The 17575-nt window shown below is 36.0% G+C and overlaps 3 protein-coding genes and 1 non-coding gene across 5 annotated transcripts; 1 reads left to right on the plus strand and 3 right to left on the minus strand.

Moving 5' to 3' along the window:
• Window positions 1–996: 996 nt before the first annotated feature.
• Window positions 997–2595, minus strand: LOC129291064 (photosynthetic NDH subunit of subcomplex B 3, chloroplastic). The gene is made up of 6 exons (XM_054928182.1): window positions 2294–2595; window positions 2069–2179; window positions 1806–1862; window positions 1651–1713; window positions 1505–1567; window positions 997–1344 (listed from the first exon to the last, which is right to left on the minus strand). The coding sequence occupies exons 1-6, from the start codon at window positions 2516–2518 to the stop codon at window positions 1240–1242; spliced, it is 624 nt and encodes a 207-aa protein (XP_054784157.1). The 5' UTR covers window positions 2519–2595; the 3' UTR covers window positions 997–1239.
• An 85-nt stretch (window positions 2596–2680) lies between these two features.
• On the minus strand, window positions 2681–2754 carry TRNAN-GUU (transfer RNA asparagine (anticodon GUU)). The gene has a single exon. It is a non-coding gene; the product is annotated as a tRNA-Asn (tRNA).
• A 1408-nt stretch (window positions 2755–4162) lies between these two features.
• LOC129291073 (tRNase Z TRZ3, mitochondrial-like) lies at window positions 4163–11499 on the plus strand. 2 transcript variants are annotated; one of them, XM_054928193.1, is made up of 12 exons: window positions 4163–4645; window positions 5662–5751; window positions 6118–6162; window positions 6285–6339; window positions 6944–6987; window positions 7098–7574; window positions 7742–7992; window positions 8145–8304; window positions 8393–8443; window positions 9400–9800; window positions 9901–10528; window positions 11168–11499. In XM_054928193.1, exons 1-12 carry the CDS (start codon window positions 4283–4285, stop codon window positions 11480–11482), a joined length of 2880 nt encoding a protein of 959 aa, XP_054784168.1. In that variant the 5' UTR covers window positions 4163–4282; the 3' UTR covers window positions 11483–11499. The 2 variants fall into 2 exon arrangements, with proteins under 2 accessions (XP_054784168.1, XP_054784169.1); XM_054928194.1 differs by having other exon boundaries at window positions 4164–4645; window positions 8145–8292.
• Window positions 11500–14186: 2687 nt separating this feature from the next.
• Window positions 14187–16667, minus strand: LOC129290243 (protein JINGUBANG-like). The gene is made up of 2 exons (XM_054926966.1): window positions 15872–16667; window positions 14187–14934 (listed from the first exon to the last, which is right to left on the minus strand). The coding sequence occupies exons 1-2, from the start codon at window positions 16433–16435 to the stop codon at window positions 14203–14205; spliced, it is 1296 nt and encodes a 431-aa protein (XP_054782941.1). The 5' UTR covers window positions 16436–16667; the 3' UTR covers window positions 14187–14202.
• Window positions 16668–17575: the final 908 nt, after the last annotated feature.

Here is a 17575-nt window from a genome sequence, read left to right on the forward strand (position 1 = left end):
TTTTGAGTAATTAAATAATTTTATTTTTATCTTAAAAAATAGAATAGATTATTAATTATATGTTTTCTCTATTATCATCATGATATTAACTATGATTAAAAGATTATTATATTTTTATGTAAATTCAACTAAATAATAAATCTTTATTGATAAGTAGAATTCGATTAAAAATACTTTACATATAAGGATGGAGGGAGTATATATAGTTTGCTCCATGTTTCCATTGGGAAGAGTTAGCCATATGCAGTCAGGTGTTACTTGTTTCTTCGTGTTTTCTCTTGCACCCAAAAAGTTTTGGCTTGCCTTTGTTAGTTCACTGCAAAAACGCCCTGAGTATCCTAAAAAATACCTTGAACGGCATTGTCTTGTGAAAGTATAAAATTGATATTTCAAATTTGTAGCGCTACTCAAGATAATTTGTGACAAGAAAAATTTCAGCTATTTTAATTTTGATGATTCTGTCACTCTTATGGTATGTGTATACACGAAAAGATCCATTTTCACACGCACATAGAGGATATATTTTCACCCTTGGCCAAGGGAACGGTCATTCTATCCTCCGTTGTGTATTTGGCAAATTTGGGGTGTTTGCTGTTCTCTCTACCGCTCCCCCCAAAATCCCAGCCTTTCATTTGAGAGAATCAGATGAAATTGCTTTTGATCACTAGCCCAATTAAAGGCTAAGATTTAAGACATTAGAAGGGGCAATAGAGAGAATAGGAGACACCCCAAGTCCATGTTTGGCATCTTACCAAATGCCAAGAAACTCTCTTTCCTAAAGAAAGCACGTGGTCTCATGGCAAGACCCCATGGCCATAAAAGAGAAGAAAGTCATGGCAAGACCCCATTATTAATTTGGTTTAGTGTACTTTAAATACGGAGAGATGTAAGTAAATGACTAACTGATAAATGAAAGTGGCAGAATTAGAGAAGGAAGCTCTAACGTAAGTATTCCAAAGTCATGAGAATTTCTTGCTCAAGGAAAAGCTTTACCACTGCTTGAAAACTCAAAAATTCTATATAGAAATATTGGTAGACAGTACAGATGTGAATTGTCGACCATACCCCTAATTGAGCCAAAGTTCAAATGGATGAGGGACTACTTAATATTGTGTCAACTGTCAAGCCTCTGATTCTTTTGTTTTATAATTTCATGATCTTTCTTGATTGAAGCGCCTTCAAACAGAATACTACCACTCTTTCTTACACGTTTCAAATATTTTTCTTAATTGTTTTATGCTACTGAGCCTCATATGAAGACAATAACTTTTCAGCCTCTTCAAGAGATAGCTTTTCATATTTCCATTCATGCCCTTTCCATTCTGGTAATTGTTGAACCACAAGCTGCATTCAAACACACACAAGGAAAAGGTAACAACAGATTATCATTTTTTTTCTGACAAAAAAATCAAGCGCTTTTGTTCTAATGTATTTAGAGCCATGAAAAGTCCAATCCATTAAAGATTAGGAATATTATATAGTATGTGAGTAAAAAATCACAAACCATCCCTGTCGAGTCTGCTTGACCAACTGTAGTTTGACATGCTAATCTCCAATTCTTTGGTTTCTGAAAACACCCATTGAACAGAACTAAGAATTCAAGGGAAAACAAGCTAAAGACAAAATCAATGTGATTAGCAAAACATTTACCCTCTTAAGTTTTTCATTCTCTTTATCAGTGCGAGGGCTTAGAAGCTCCTTCCCTTCAATAATCTAGCAATAATTAACAAGTTAATCACCAGTGTTTAGCGCAATTACAACTAATGGTAATACTAGGTAATAGGTAATGGAAGTTATTTGCCCACCTCTACCATACATGTTGCACAAGTTCCACCTCCTGAACAATTCAAGAGAGGTCTAGCCTGAAAGGAAAATAATATAATTAAGGATGAATTAGAGTTTATCCTTGAGATTTCAACCGAATTTAATTTACTCTCATTGTGCCATCTATCATTTACGCATACAAGTTTAATACCATAAAATACTTGTTATTTAGCAAAAGACAAGATATAACCATAAAGTGATAGCTGATTGATCTATACAAAGTGGAAGATATTTCAAAGCTTACATATGGTCCGTACAGATCAATGTTGGCATCCATCATTATATTCCTGAGCTTCTGGCCACCACAAGCCGTTCGATATTGCACATCTGGGGTTCCATCTGGAAGCAAAACAGACTAAAAGCCAACCCAGAAAATTAAATAGGATTGACCCAATTTGCTCTTTTTCTTCTGGTACGAAGAAAGTTGCTAATTTTGAATGTAAAATCACATACACTGTCTTTAACTTACACTGACAAATGCAAATCCAATAGAGGGTGGTTCTGCTGGTTCAGTGTCCTGAGATTCCCTCCCTGGGACAGTGCCAACAGCTCTAATTGTGGTTCTGACAGAGCTGGGACGCTTAGAGTTGAAGGCGTTTAGGGATTTGTTAAGCTTTGTGGTGCATTTTAAGTTTTGGGAAAGTGATAAGGAGCATAAAGAGTGCGAGCTGAGTTGGAGACTGAGAAGTCCCATTTTTGATATATTGAGGACACGAAAAGGTTGGTTTTTTAAATATGTCGAAGAAAGGATATTTGGCTTCAGCAGAGATGCTGTGTGGCTGCTTTGTATCTTATCGGATATATGTGAAGATGAGTTGGGCTGTGGGTCTCAAAGTTAAAAAAAAATTAAAGAAATCGCTAGAGGAAGGGCTTGAACCTTCGACCTTGTGGTTAACAGCCACACGCTCTAACCAACTGAACTACTCCAGCAGCCACAATCGTTCGACAAAAATTAATATTAAGAACATTTCTTTCAGACTCAACAGACAATCCAGCATGCCAAACGCAAAATGGCTGAACTTACCCAGAACATATTTGTCTTCAGTTAAAAATAACAAAATATAAAAAAAATTAATTGTTTTAAAAATTAAATTAATAACCAAAATAAATACAAAATTAACCATAAGTACAAAGGATGTTTATATTTATATTGTTAAGAGGAACATAGTATATTAATTAAAACCTGAAATTACATAGCATGGGCCATTCCCAAAATGAGTTAGGGAAAAGTCCTTTGATAAAAAAACGTATGATTGCATGTGATGGCATCGTGTACAAAAGGATAGTTACTTTAGATTGAAATATAATTATGGATAGAACCTACCTACAAAAAAAAAAAAAAAGTTCCTAGTTTTTGTTGCCTTTAGGCAAGGAGCTTCATTATATTATTGAACGAACTTTTTATGGCTTCACCAAGAACAGCTTTGTTATGTTGTGCAGGCATATCAACATGACTCCTCTTTCTCCTCCATGCTCTTCATCCCTCTCTTCCTCATTATTATATATGAAATTGAAAGAATTTCTATTTTCTGATTAATTTACATTCAGCTTCCAAAGTCTGCATGTATGCCAGTCCTTGCCAAGACTTGCATTGCTGTACTATCTATTGGACGGTCCAGATCTTGCCCTCATCTGAGATGCATTGGAGGGGCTTAAAGGAGAGAAGGTGAGTCCATTTCCTTGCATGTTTGTTGCAAGCTAAATTTAAAAAAGAAGGGTTATTTCATTTCTTTCCCCACTTTTCTTTTATTTTCTTTTCTCTACTTATTACCAGTTTTGCAGAACCAATCATAGAGCACATTTCATGAGCATGAGCATGAAATTTAATTTTACTATTGTATTTTCAATATTTTATTATCTTGATATGTACGAAATTTGAAACTGAAAATAATTTTTTTGATTGTTACATCTTCAAAAAAAATGATTTTACCATTTAAAAACAATCATAAATTTAAAATTTAAAATTTGAATTGTCTAAATAAATTTTAAATGATTCAAATTTTATCACAATAATTAGAACCAAGTACGATGAACGCTCAATAAAATTCAAGAATAACGGTGTTTTTGCTGGAATTGTTGATAGTTGACGTTTTTTCTTGAACTAGAAATATGGTATTGAAAATCGACCCAACCTATGAGCGGTTGATTAAACTATTATTTTAATTGAATCAATAAAATGTTTCGTTCATAAGGGTGATTCAGTCATAATTTTGACCATCGTTAATTTTTGAACCGTGGTCAGTTGGATTTTTTAATGCCTTGATCGGATGGTGAATTGAAGAACGTACGGCCAGGATTGTTTAAAAACAGATTGCCCAGGTAAAATTTTAATCTCTCATGGGTGGATAGCTGAGATTGATTGCTTCTAGGAGCACACAGGCGCGTTGGCGGGATCTTAACAGGTTATCGTTGCAAGGCCAAAACCCTTCGGACAGATTTAAGAGTCCGATGAAACACAATGCCCCAACCTTTAACCTTTCGCCTCTTCCTTCCCTCTCTATCTCCCTTAACCCCTTACATTTCTTCTCGTCTGTTCTTCAAACCTAGAACCTCGCAATCTCTCTTCACCGTTCTTGCCTCCTCCTCCTCCTCCTCTTCAAGACCACAACGTAACGCCCCTTTCCGTCATCTTGGCCGCAGAAGCATTAGTAGTGCTAGAGAAAGCAAAGTCAGGGACAAAGGCTCGGCAATGGAGAACGTCGATTCTGTAGGCTTCAACAAGAGAAGAGCCGAGGGTAGAGATTCGAGTGCTTTGCCTAAGAAGAACCTCCAGTTGAAAGTTCGCAAGCTAAATCCTGTCAATACCATATCTTATGTACAGGTATACTAGTTCCTTTCTTTCTTTCCTTGTTTATTTGTTTAAACTTTTTTTTTTTTTTGAAAATTGGGTTACTTTCATATTACCGGCAATAACAGACCATTTTTGGGTTCTCCGTATTCTTTTCTGTCACACACACACACACACACACACACACCTAGCAGTGGATTGGTGGGCATAAACTTGAGCATTTTTTTTATATGGGCTCTACATTTTGTTGTATGACACTCTGAATTTCGTTCACTAGTTCTTAAAACTTGGTCTGCGTGCTTGATTTTAATGTCCACACTGCTTACTTGAGTTGTCTCTATCAGAAGTTTACTCTCTTTGTATTTGACATACTGTAGAAAGCAGCTATTTTCACTTGCAATTATTCCCCTCGTCCTACATGCTCTTGTCGGATTTTGTAATGCCGCTTAGATTGTTAGTGGCGTGAAAATTTCTAGCCTGTTTTAATTTTGATTATTCTCCCACTCTCTTAGGGTATCATATATAAGGATCCATTTGGTGCTGGAATTTCAGCCTCAGGAAAGGGAACAGCGATTCTATCCTCCTTTTAGTGTGTTTGGTTGTCTATCTTGCATAGAAACTTTGTTACTTAATGAAAGCAGATGTCCTCATTGCAAGATCCCGTGGCCAAAAAAGGAAAAAAGTCATGGCAAGACCTAAGTTATGGGAGAATTAGAGAAGGAAATTCTGATATTTATTCCCAAAGATGGAAACTCATGAGAAATTTTCTTGCTTAAGGAAAAGCTTCACCACTGCCCCCCAACTGAGATATTCTTAGAAAGTATAGGTGAAACTGTCAATGATACCAGCCCAAAAATTCTATATAGAAAATTTCCCTTTTCCTTCTGTAACAAAGAAAGTTACTAGCTTTCATTGTGAAATCACATATGCTGTCTTACACTGACAAATGTAAATCTAATAGAAGGCGGTTCTGTTGGTTCAGTGTTATTTTCACTTTCAAGTTTCCCCCCGGTCTTATATATTCTTTTTGGATTATGTGCCAACCACAGATATTAGGTACTGGAATGGATACTCAAGATACATCACCTTCAGTCCTGCTTTTCTTTGACAATCAAAGGTTTATATTTAATGCTGGAGAGGTAAGTAGTCTATCCAAATTGTGTGAAATTCTATGAGACTTTTTTTCCTTTTCATTATAAAAACTGAACTGCTTGCATTTTGCCTATTATTGCCAAGAGGTGTTTGGTGGGTTTGTTTCCACGATCCTAGAAAATATTAATATATTTTTGGTCCTTTGGAGAAAATGCCTTTCCTTGGCCTTGAGGATTTGACCTTAGAGGGTGAAAGTTTAATGTATCACTTTAATCTGAGGAGGTGATGTTTCTGAATATTTTGAATAATGTAATGCAACAAAACTTATTTTTCTGTTTTTTTATATTTGTCTTTAGAAATTTGATGACCACCTGCAAGGGTTCAATGAACTAATTATATTTTATGCATTTAAGGGACTGCAACGGTTTTGCACAGAGCATAAGATCAAGTTATCCAAGGTTTGATAAATCTGGGAACTTGACCCTTTTCCCTCTCAGAATTATTCTTTTACAATTGTTAATTATCAGCTTGTTAACTACTCACAATTTTAAGTTTCCTATAATCTTTTATCTTCCCTCAGATAGATCACATTTTTCTTTCTCGTGTCTGTTCAGAGACTGCAGGTGGACTTCCAGGTCTGTCTTTGACATTTGATAATGTAGTTTTAGGATCCTTATGTTTAAGCTATTTTTTTTCAATGAAAAAATCACCTATTTTTTTTGAATAAAGATGACTTCTGTGAAATTTCATGATGATTGTTTCAACCATTGAAAATAATCAGAATCTAAAAATGTCTGATAATTTTGAGAAGCTATTCAAAGTAGGTTCTCAAACTAATCAAATATGATAAATGAGGGAGAATATCATAAAAATACAGAGATACACAGAAATATTATAAATTGAAAATAACTAAATAATTAATCATTTTTCATGAATAAAGATACACCAAGATATCATAAAATAAGAAAATCACTAAATAATAATCACTTTTTATGATTGTAACCAAATCAAAATAATCTATGCTTTTTATATAATCTCTACACAATAAATCATTTTTCATAAAATCTCTAAAGCATCTAAAAATTATTTATTTTTTAAGCTTAAGCATATGGGCCCTTAGTCATTATCCTTATCATTTGTTAGCTATTCTAGCCTAGCATCTTTGACAATATTTTGATTTGTGATTCAAATAACTGCATGTAGAGTCTTAAAGTACTTATTGCAGTCTTCAACTCACAGGCTTACTACTTACTTTGGCTGGCATGGGAGAAGAGGGGATGACTGTAAGTAACCAATCAACTTCATAAAATCAGCCATATCTTATTTTCAAATACAATATAATATTGCATTGTATTTTCATTTTTGCTACTTCATAATTACTGCTATTTTGCAGGTCAACATATGGGGCCCGTCAGATCTTAAATATTTGATCAACGCTATGGGATCTTTTATTCCCAATGCTGCCATGGTTCACACAAGGAGCTTTGGTCCCATCTCCAGTGATGAGGAGTCCACTATTCTAGGTCAAAATAAGTTTTCAGATCCCATTGTTCTTGTTGATAATGAAGTGGTCAAAATATCAGCCATTATTTTACAACCAAACCACTCTGAGGATCCACCTTTGGTAACTTCAGAGTACCAATTACAAGAGAGGATGAGTCATAGCCCAGAGCATCTTGGCTCATCCAACATCTTAAAACAGCCTACTGGAAAGCCTGGTGATATGTCTGTACTATATATTTGTGAATTGCCTGAGATCAAAGGAAAGTTTGATCCTGAGAAAGCTAAGGCCTTTGGTCTTAAACCTGGGCCAAAATACCGTGAATTGCAACTTGGGAATTCAGTGGAATCAGATATGCAGAATATCATGGTAAGTCCCAAAATTGTAGCAGTTCTTTTACCAGAAGCTAGATAGAAAGGTTGGAGAGCAAAGAAAAGGAGAACTTGAGACATAGTTAAATGGCTCAAATATGACTTAATTTATTTAATTTGAAGCTAGGCTTACATTTTAATATTTAATTTTATCTTCCATTACAGGTTCACCCAAGTGATGTCATGGGTCCCTCAGTCCCTGGTCCCATAGTCCTTCTCGTTGATTGCCCAACCGAATCACACTTGGAAGTGTTATTGTCTGTTCAATCACTCACTACTTATTATGCTGATTCCATGGGCAAGAGTATCACGTGTATAATTCATTTAAGCCCTGCATCTATTGTTAGTTGTTCAAATTACCAAAAGTGGATGAAGAAATTTGGTTCTACACAACATATCATAGCTGGACATGAAAGGTTAGCTGTTTGTCATTTTTAAAGACCCTTTCTTTTGAGACATTCTCTGTTGTCAGCAGAGCCTACTCCTTATACTTATCAAAAAAATCCTTTCTTTCTGTTCACCATCCTTCTTTTGAGTTACTACTCTTTGATTATGAAACTGATTTCAGGAAGAATGTAGAGATTCCAATTTTGCAATCTAGTGCTAGAATCACTGCACGACTTAATTACTTGTGTCCTCAGTTCTTTCCTGCACCTGGATGTTGGTCCCTTTCAAATCATAATTCCTCAATCTCGGATTCTTTTGCTTCAAAAGAGGTTTATGACAATGTACTTGCTCTATTTTTTTTTTCCTGGAGAGTAGTATTCAGGACATAAATGAACTCTAAAATATTATCTTAATTTGGTTCTTTTGTAGGATTCTATTTCGGAACTTCGTGAAACTATCACTGCGGAAAATCTTCTTAAGGTATGAAACATTTACTTGGCCTTGCCGTCAACTAATTTGCTGAAGTATCTGCATCATAAGATTCTTGGAGTCTTCACACAGGGAAAAAAATCTTGGAGTTTGAGAAGCATCATGTGAATTAATCCATGTCTTTTAATCTACAAGTGGCTTATGGCAAGATTGTTGTTGATAACTCTTGTGAAATAAAAACACATTACCTCTGAAAAGAATAATTATTACTATTGCTGTAAAACAAGTCTTAATAATATCATTAAATTTATAAAATAGAACTTTTAAGCATTCTTTCTCCTTTTCTTAAAAAAATTTGGAACTATTTTCTGAGAAAGAACATAAGAAACCTATTCTTCATGACAATGTTGGGAGAGTGGTCTTGATGTTGGACTTGTAGGGGTAAGGGGTGAAATAGAAGGAAATAGATGGGAAAGAAAGGGTTGAGAATAGAGATAAAGGGGGAGAGAAAGCAAGTGGAAAAGTAAGTAAGAAAGGGATAGAGAAACAGCATAATCATACTTTCTTCCGGTGCTGATTGACCTCCATAATTAGAGGTTTATAGATGGAAATTAAAATTACATGCTATAGCCAATAAAGTAAATAGTAATAAAGATTATTATTCATATATGCCTCAATTGATGCCTTAGTCGTGGATTTACAACAACAACAACAACAACAAAAACTTGTATGATTGACCATTTCACTCTAAAAATTCTTTCTCCTTTCTTTGTTGAAGTTTTATCATAGCTCAAGCAAATATTAAGGCTCAATACTTCCATTCTCAATGCATGGTGGTTCAATTTCCTTTCGATGATAATTTTTAATTTGATCTTCTTAATCTTCTGGTTTGCCTTTTTTTCTTCTTGTCATATATCTCTAAGGTCATGCCACATTTGATGCCATGATGAACAAATAGGAGGCTTCTTCCAACATATGTTTGATAAATGTTACTGTATCTTTTACAGTTCACTTTGCGTCCTTATGCTCAGCTTGGGTTGGATAGATCTCTGGTTCCAACTACAGTGCGTACCTCAGAAATCATCGAAGAGTTACTCTTAGAAATTCCAGAGGTTGTTGATGCAGCCCAACATGTAAGCCAACTCTGTTTGAAGTCCAGTCAAACAAAGGATAATATTCCTATAGGAGATCATAAGATGTTGGTTGAAGAGCCATGGCTTTGTGCAGATGGTGTTCCAAGTTGTTTAGAAAATATAAGAAGAGATGACTTGGAGATAGTTCTTCTTGGAACAGGTTCATCCCAACCATCCAAATATCGAAATGTGAGCTCAATATATATAAATCTTTTTTCAAAAGGGGGCTTACTTTTGGATTGTGGAGAAGGAACATTGGGACAGCTAAAAAGAAGGTGAGTCTGAACCCTTTCTAAATTCGTTTATAATACTGTACTTGTTTGCAGATTCAATCTAATTGTGTGATACCTGTTGGGGGATATCCCTTGAAAACAGATATGGTGTAGATGGTGCTGATGATGCAGTGAGAGCTTTAAAATGTATTTGGATTTCTCATATACATGCAGATCACCATACTGGCTTGGCCAGGATATTGGCTTTGCGGCGTGATTTGTTGAAGGGGTTTCCTCATGAACCACTGCTTGTTGTCGGACCAAGGCAGCTTAAGAGATATTTGGACGCATATCATAGACTTGAAAATTTAGATATGCAGTTTCTTGACTGCAGGCACACCACAGTTGCTGCATTGGAAGCTTATGAAGATGGTGAACCAGATAAAAATGATAGTCAAATGACTGTACCAAAAATTGATTCAACTTTGTTTGCCAAAGGATCTCGTATGCAAAGCTATTTTAAAAGACCAGATAGTCCAATTGACAAGAATGTGGTTTATCCTGTCCTAAAGAAATTGAAGAGGGTTATGCAGGAAGCTGGTCTGGAATCTTTGATTAGTTTCCCTGTTGTTCATTGTCCTCAGGCATTTGGTGTTGTTCTGAAAGCTGCAGAGAGGGTTAATAGTTTAGGAAAAGTGATACCTGGTTGGAAGATTGTGTATTCTGGGGACACCAGACCCTGCCCTGAGTTAGTAGAAGCATCTCGTGGTGCTACAATTCTTATACATGAGGTAAGTCTATCATCTTATAGACTATGAGATGGAAGGAAGTGTTGCATTTAGTGCTTTTGATTGAGAAAATGATATCGGCAGTGGCCTTCTCCAAGTAGTAATCGCAAAGAAAGGGGTTTGCTGGCAAGCATTTATCTCTCAATAATCTTGACCATGCTATATATATTTGCTGGTCCAGTGGCAGCATATAAGCTTAAAATCCTGCAGTTTTCATTTGAGTAGGCTAATTATTTATAAAACTAATGGGAGGCATCCAAGTGATTTAACTTTTGGCCTTTAGTTGTGAAGCTATAGCTTTTGTTGCCTAGTTACAATTTTCAGACTCGGAGCTTATCTTTTTCTTACTTCAATTTGTAGTTCGGTTATTGTTGTTATGTAAAAGGGGAAAACTTTTATTTATATGACGGGAACAGGCTTGTTCAGCACCATTTAAGTCATTTCTACTGTAGTGAATTGATTCTAAGAATATGGTTATTATCTGACAATAATTTCATTTTAAGCACTTTTAAATTTTTAATAGGGTCCACCTTTGATTTGCATGTATATTTTTGTGATGAGGTTTAATTTATCTTATCTTTTATAGATCGTGCCTATGAATTTTGTGTCAGATGTTTGCTTATGATACGCTTATTGCTGCAGGCAACTTTTGAGGATGCTTTGTTGGAGGAGGCTATATCAAGGAACCACAGCACCACAAAAGAAGCCGTGGAAGTGGGAGACTCGGCTAATGCATACCGTATTGTGCTTACTCACTTCAGCCAAAGATACCCAAAAATTCCTGTATTTGATGAAGCACACATGCATAAAACTTGCATTGCATTTGACATGATGAGCATCAATATAGCAGATTTGCCTGTGCTTCCTAGGGTTCTTCCGTATTTGAAATTGCTTTTCAGAGACGAAATGATTGTTGATGAGTCTGATGTAGTAGATGTTGTAACTACAGCTTCTTAATGAGTGCATTCTTTGAAGTTATTGGTGTTGGTTACACTCACCGAGGAGACCACAATGTTTTGACATTGGTCATTGGATCATTTACGGTCAGCCCAACTGCTGAAAAAAGATTGGTGACTCGATCATCTTAATTTAGATCTGATAGATGTAAACTGTGTGCTGTGCAAGGAGATATCTGAGGCTGCTCAACGTATATACTTTGAGTGTGCTATTTCAACAGATTCAACTGGAAGGTCATTGTCATGGTGTTAAGTTTCCAGATAAGAATTTATTGAAGACTTATTTAAGAAAGAAGTGACAAAAGATAAATTAAGATTGATTTTATTATTATTATTATTATTATTTGATTTGAATTTTGAATTATTTAGGGTAAATTTCAGGAGAATTTATTTAAATATTTAGTTGTTTAAATTTTATTTAGACTTTATTCAGTGTTTTATTCACAGGTTATTCAGTTTTTATTTAATTATCTAGTTGTCTAGATTTAATGTTGTATTTTGGATTGTATTTGATTATAAATATGACTAGCAATTTAGAAACTAGCATATTTTCAGTGAAATAGTCTTTTAAATCTTTTGAAAATTATTTTAAGCGTGATTATTAAGAGAAATATAAAATAAGTTTTTATTTCATATCATCTTAATATATTTATTCCTCTTATTTCCTTTTGTTATTTTGAGCCCTTACAATTTAGCATCAAAGCTAGGTTATTGGGAATGAAACTATCTAACCTCTTGTCACCTCATCCAGCAACACGCCATCAGATATAAAAAACCTAGAAAATACAAGCCTGACTGCACTCGACTATTTTGCTATTATTGCTTCAAAACTTGAGAAGCTTGACTTATTACAAGAAAAAAGTATAGACATTAGAGGCCTTTACCATGCGCAGAAATAGAAGGACGCCATATGGCTAGCGAAGACGACTTAATTGGGAAGAAGAAAGTGAAGAAGAATTAGATTTTTAGAAGAGGGGCCCTTGTCTACCTCAACCCAAAATTAAATTTCCCAAATTCGACGGAGGAGACCTCAAGGATGGAATCTTAAGGCTAAAAAATACTCTCAGTACTAGCATACACCGGAGGAATCAAAGGTCAATGTAGCCTCAATGTCTTAGAGGGAGATGCATTGGACTTGTTCTCATGGATACGTTCTGAACGTACCTTGTTATATTGGAAAGGGCGCTGCAAGAGAACTGTGGTCCACCCAAATAACAAAATCCAGATGAACACCTCTACAGCATCAAACAAACTGGCATTGTGCAAGAATACCATCAAGAATTTGCAAAGCGATCAGCCAAAGTGAAAAATTGCCTGGAATGCTATCTCCTTGGCGTTTTACTAAGGGGTCTGAAAGAAGAGTTGTGTTTCGATGTACGTATTCACAAGCCAAGAAGTGTATATCGGGCAATGAGTCTTGCCCTGGAATTTGAAGGGAAGATGAGTGCTCATGGGCCAAGCCCAACCCGGTTCAGAACCAAACTCAGTTCACTAATTCCCCATCCTCCTTTACACATGACCAGAACTAGAGACGACAAATAGAATTTTTGCACACGTCTTCTAGCATGTGCAAGCCCCAAGCGTATGCGACATCATCTTCTTCATGCAAACTAGCAAGTTCAAATTTAGCCAGGCCATCTTCCACGGACATCGACCACCAAAGAAGTAGGGAGAAGGATCTTTGCTTTCGTTGTGGTGAAGTTTTTAGACCTAGGCATCGTTGTAAAGGATCTTTCACACTACTGGAAATTACAAATGAAGGAGAGGAGATAATGCCTTCCCTTGAAGATGCCAAGAATGAAGAAACAGAGCTTGAAGGTGCCAAAATTTCACTTAATGCCATTTTGGGTAGCAATTCAGGTTCAGCGATGAAGCTCCGTGGCATGCTATGTTCTCAAGAGGTAATATTATTAGTGAATGGTGGGTTCACACAATTTTATTTCTGATGCGTTAGTCTTATGAGTAGGACGCAATCCCGTAACACATGGCAAGGTAACTCATGCTAAAAGAGAGTTTCTCAATCAGTAAAATTTTGTAGGAATAGAACTTTCTTGGCAATTTTGGTTTCTTTGTTTTAGTAGGTTGAGTTTTATTGGGATGAGCAAATAGCATGAAACCTTCCTAGGAGGTAGTGTGACCATTGGTTAGTTTCCCTTTACAAACATTCGGGTATTTGGTATGGTGATTGATAGAATTTTATAATTTACCCAAAGAAAGATTGATTATGAACTTTTATATTATTATTAATAAGAACAAATATCAAACATCAAAATACAAGTAGTCTTTTAAGTGGTTTAATGACTTCCCCTTCATTGAATTACAAAAGCACCATGAATAGAGATTCTTTTTATAAGAAATTTCTTCGACAATCAGAACAGATGTCATGATTGGTTCACGCAAAATATACCAAATCAACCATAATTGGATATGTGAACATGTCTGAGGTTTCAAGCCAAAAAATAACAAGGGTCTGAGGTTGACTTTGCTGGAAGAATCTCTTCTATTATAGATCTCTATTGATGGCAAAATTAGGAGCTCAAAGTACATTAAGTTTCGTGATCGCTTATGGCTGCATGAAACTTGATCGTCTTGATTTTATGGGTATATGTTTGGTCGTGCTACCTTAGGATACTCTTCTGGATTACAATATAAGATATTGGTAATTATTTTCGGAAAGATCATGGCCTTTGCCAGTTTCTATAGTGTAGTTATGAAACTCTTTCAAAGTTCGAAATACTTGCCGCCATCATCTTGTGACGAACATTGATTGCTATCCCACTTGTTGGTTTTTGCGACACGCCAATGCTTCAAGACTCCATCAAGGCTTCCAGTACAAACCCTACAAGTATCCTCACTATCTTCTCCAAATCTTTCTCCTAAAAGAGCTGCTATACACCTTACTGGTCCCCTATGACCTACCAGAACTGCTACACAAGTGTGTTGACCATCTTGCTCTCTTTCCCATATCCTGCTTGTTGAATCTGCTGAACCACTAACTACATAGTTTGCCACACTGGCTAGGCATAGCACTGCGTGTGTGTGGCCTTGGATTGAACCGCCATATTGGAGTTGGCCGGCGAACCAACCCTTTAGCCAGAAATGGATGTAGCCATCGGAGCAGCCACCATACAGCACACCTCCGTCGGAGGTTAGAGCCAATGCTTTTACTGGGGAGGACTTTGCGTGCAGGGTTACTGTGAGGGAATGGGGCTTGTCATGGCTGCAAAAATTTCGCCTCCAAACCCTGACTGTGGCGTCGTCGGAGGCTGTGTAGAGAACTCCATCGTCACCCACGATGACGACGTTGATGGGCTCAAGGTGTGCTTTTATTGTCTCAATGCATTTAAGTTCTGGGATTCGCCATACTTTCACTGTTTTATCAATTGAAGCTGTGTATATTATGTCCTCTGCCGTGTTGATTGCCATTGACGTGATTTGCCCCTTATGCTTCATCTGTAACATGTAAATGATATCAATGTACTTAAACATAATGTGAAAATTACATGTGACAAATTTATATATTTTTTATCCTTTTCTTATGCTGTAAATCTGATCTTATAATCTTTTCATCATGGATTCATGACCAGATATGAAGAGCACATGGGCAAGTTATAGGGATATTGTTTGGATAAAATAAATAAATATAAATTATTAACAATTTATCTAAACATTTTGGAACTGTAGTAAGGAAAATGTGAAAAGAAACTAACTCACCGAAATATTAATAAAAACCTTTCAAATTTCATCAAAGAATAGAGATGGGAAGTGAAAAGAGAAAAAAGAAAGAAAGTATTCTTCATTTATAAAGGCACTATTATTATCAAAATCCAAAAGTCAACAACGGGAGGATTAGTCAAAGGTCCTTCATTTTATTTTATTTTTTAATGCACAAGGGTATGGTATGAAGACCGTACAAAAGAAAGAGGACAAAATAAACTAGTTCACATATGTAAGTATGTAGGAGATGTCTACATTAATGCAGGAAAGTATCAGAGACTGTATATGTTTGGTTTAATGTTAGAAACCATCAAAATTATGGTTCTGACAGTTCTGGCCGTGAAACCAAACGTGTTTGAAAAGATCTCCATCCATATGTTTTTCAATTTATATATAAGGAATAGAGTTAATCTAAAATGTGGTTTAAAATTGGAGTATTTTTCATATATTGTTATACCTATCATGGTGGAAGTGATGGTTTAACTTTATCAAACCATGCTAAAAAGGTAACAACTCTATTCCTCTTAACTCTTGAGCCTGAATGCATGCCCACTTATATCTGCTCTCATAAAGAAGCACATAAAGGGTTCCAACACCCAACAGCAACAATTTCACCAAGCCATAAATGCAAAAGCTAAACCTAGTTAGAGAAAACAAAGTGTGTTAAACTTACTGTCTTGTCTCTGCCGAGGATGTAACTCCGCACGGAACTAGATTTCTTTGGGATAGTTCCGAAACGGACATGCTTCAAAACTCTATCCCGTGTTCTTCTCCAAAGCCTAATCTTTCCATCCCCATAGGCTGCATAAACTGTATCATTGGACACCTCTATTGCCACCACCCTGCAAGCCTTTGTTCTGAGCTGTCCACACTCTGTGAATTCAGGAAGCTTCCAGACCCTAATAACATTTGAATCTGAACCAGTGTAGACCAACCCATTTGACAAGGAAATGGACAGGATCTGACCATCTTTTCTGAGAACAGAGGAGGCACAGTGGTATCTGGTTTGGGGTTCATCAGAATCAGAGAGCTTTGTGGCATGAGGATGGAGAGGAGAGGAAAGAGGGGAGGCTTGGAGGCTTCGGGAAAGCGTAGGACACGAAAGGCGAGGCGGCGAGTGAAGGAAACCTGAGAAAGGAGGCTCTTTTGTGGAATGGCTTCTCAAGAAGGTGTTCTGAGTTGTGCTTCTAAAAGAAAAGGATGGGGTGGGATCATCTGTTGAGTTGGAGGAGTCCATTGAGGCCGTTGATCTTGTCGTCTTCTTGTTTTTCAGTGCCAAAAGATTATTAGAAAGTGGTGGTGTTGGTTATGAATGAAGCTCGATGGTTATGAAATTAAAAGTGGTGGTGGAAGCGGGTTATGATGACGTGTGGTATTATAGCAGATGCTGTACACTGCTGAATGGTTTAATAAGCAATGAAGATTACTGCTAGTTCCCATGGCTTCCACGTGGGCCATTGCTATCCTTACTTTAATCTTAACTTTTTGCACTTATTTCATGCAAGAACGTTGCAGATACTCACGGTAATAAGTTTGATGATATGGCTGTGAAGTTAATAAATGGATTCACGCATCATAGCAATATTGCTAATACGGCAAGAGTGATTTAGTGTTAATGCACTCGATGCAGAACCGCTTCTATGGCCTCTCAGTATAGGACAAAATAAACAAGTGGAACTTCTTCCGAGGTCAAGAGATGCGTAAAACAAACATCAAACCAGTTGTGATGATGATCTTGAAAAATGAGAATTGCTTGTGGATTGATTCATAAGATGAAAATATGTGAATAGTAAATAATAATACTATAAGTCATTTTCAAACTGCTTTATTAAAATAAAAAAAACATTAAAACTCATTCATTTTACTTGAAAAAGAAAATCTTAATTTTGCCCTTATTAAAATCTATATATTTCAATAATATATTTTTTTCTATAAATAATGGAGGATAAAAGGGAAACTTGTAATAAAAAATTGGTGACATTGCATATAAATAGAATAAAAAAATTCGTTCTCTATCCGTTTTATAAATGGAACTTTGAGGGAGTAAGACAATACAAACGTACAAACTAGGAATGTTAATTGCCCTGTTGATTGGAAGACTATTCCAGAGATATTGTGTTGGGCCCATCCTTCAAATTTCAAAGAATTAATAAAGGATATAGAATATAAAGTGGGTGACTGTGACCGGTCATTTGAAGAGGAAATGCACTCCCGAAATGGCATTGATCAACTAGTAAGCCCATCTTAAGGATGATGAAAGGTCTTTTTTCGAAGAAATGTGAAAAGAGGACCCTACTGTCTTCTGAATTACCTGATGACATGATAACTTGAGATTTACATTTATTGTAACAAGCTGCCCCAAGTTACGTTCATAAAA

The sequence above is a fragment of the Prosopis cineraria genome, unplaced genomic scaffold (assembly GCF_029017545.1).
Source record: "Prosopis cineraria cultivar Desert tree isolate PC_DT_omini unplaced genomic scaffold, ASM2901754v1 PC13, whole genome shotgun sequence".
NCBI classification, from domain to species: domain Eukaryota; kingdom Viridiplantae; phylum Streptophyta; class Magnoliopsida; order Fabales; family Fabaceae; genus Prosopis; species Prosopis cineraria.

Excerpts from the sequence above, each read along its gene's own strand:
- LOC129291064 (XM_054928182.1), bottom strand. The coding sequence starts at position 2,518 with ATGGGACTTCTCAGTCTCCAACTCAGCTCGCACTCTTTATGCTCCTTA. Across the intron at positions 1,863-2,068 it reads TTGATCTGTACGGACCATAT|GCTAGACCTCTCTTGAATTG; the intron begins GTAAGCTTTGAA and ends TTTTCCTTTCAG. Across the intron at positions 1,568-1,650 it reads AGAATGAAAAACTTAAGAGG|AAACCAAAGAATTGGAGATT; the intron begins GTAAATGTTTTG and ends GGGTGTTTTCAG.
- LOC129291073 (XM_054928193.1), top strand. The coding sequence starts at position 4,283 with ATGCCCCAACCTTTAACCTTTCGCCTCTTCCTTCCCTCTCTATCTCCC. Across the intron at positions 7,575-7,741 it reads CAGATATGCAGAATATCATG|GTTCACCCAAGTGATGTCAT; the intron begins GTAAGTCCCAAA and ends CTTCCATTACAG. Across the intron at positions 7,993-8,144 it reads ATCATAGCTGGACATGAAAG|GAAGAATGTAGAGATTCCAA; the intron begins GTTAGCTGTTTG and ends AACTGATTTCAG.
- LOC129290243 (XM_054926966.1), bottom strand. The coding sequence starts at position 16,435 with ATGGACTCCTCCAACTCAACAGATGATCCCACCCCATCCTTTTCTTTT. Across the intron at positions 14,935-15,871 it reads TCCTCGGCAGAGACAAGACA|ATGAAGCATAAGGGGCAAAT; the intron begins GTAAGTTTAACA and ends TACATGTTACAG.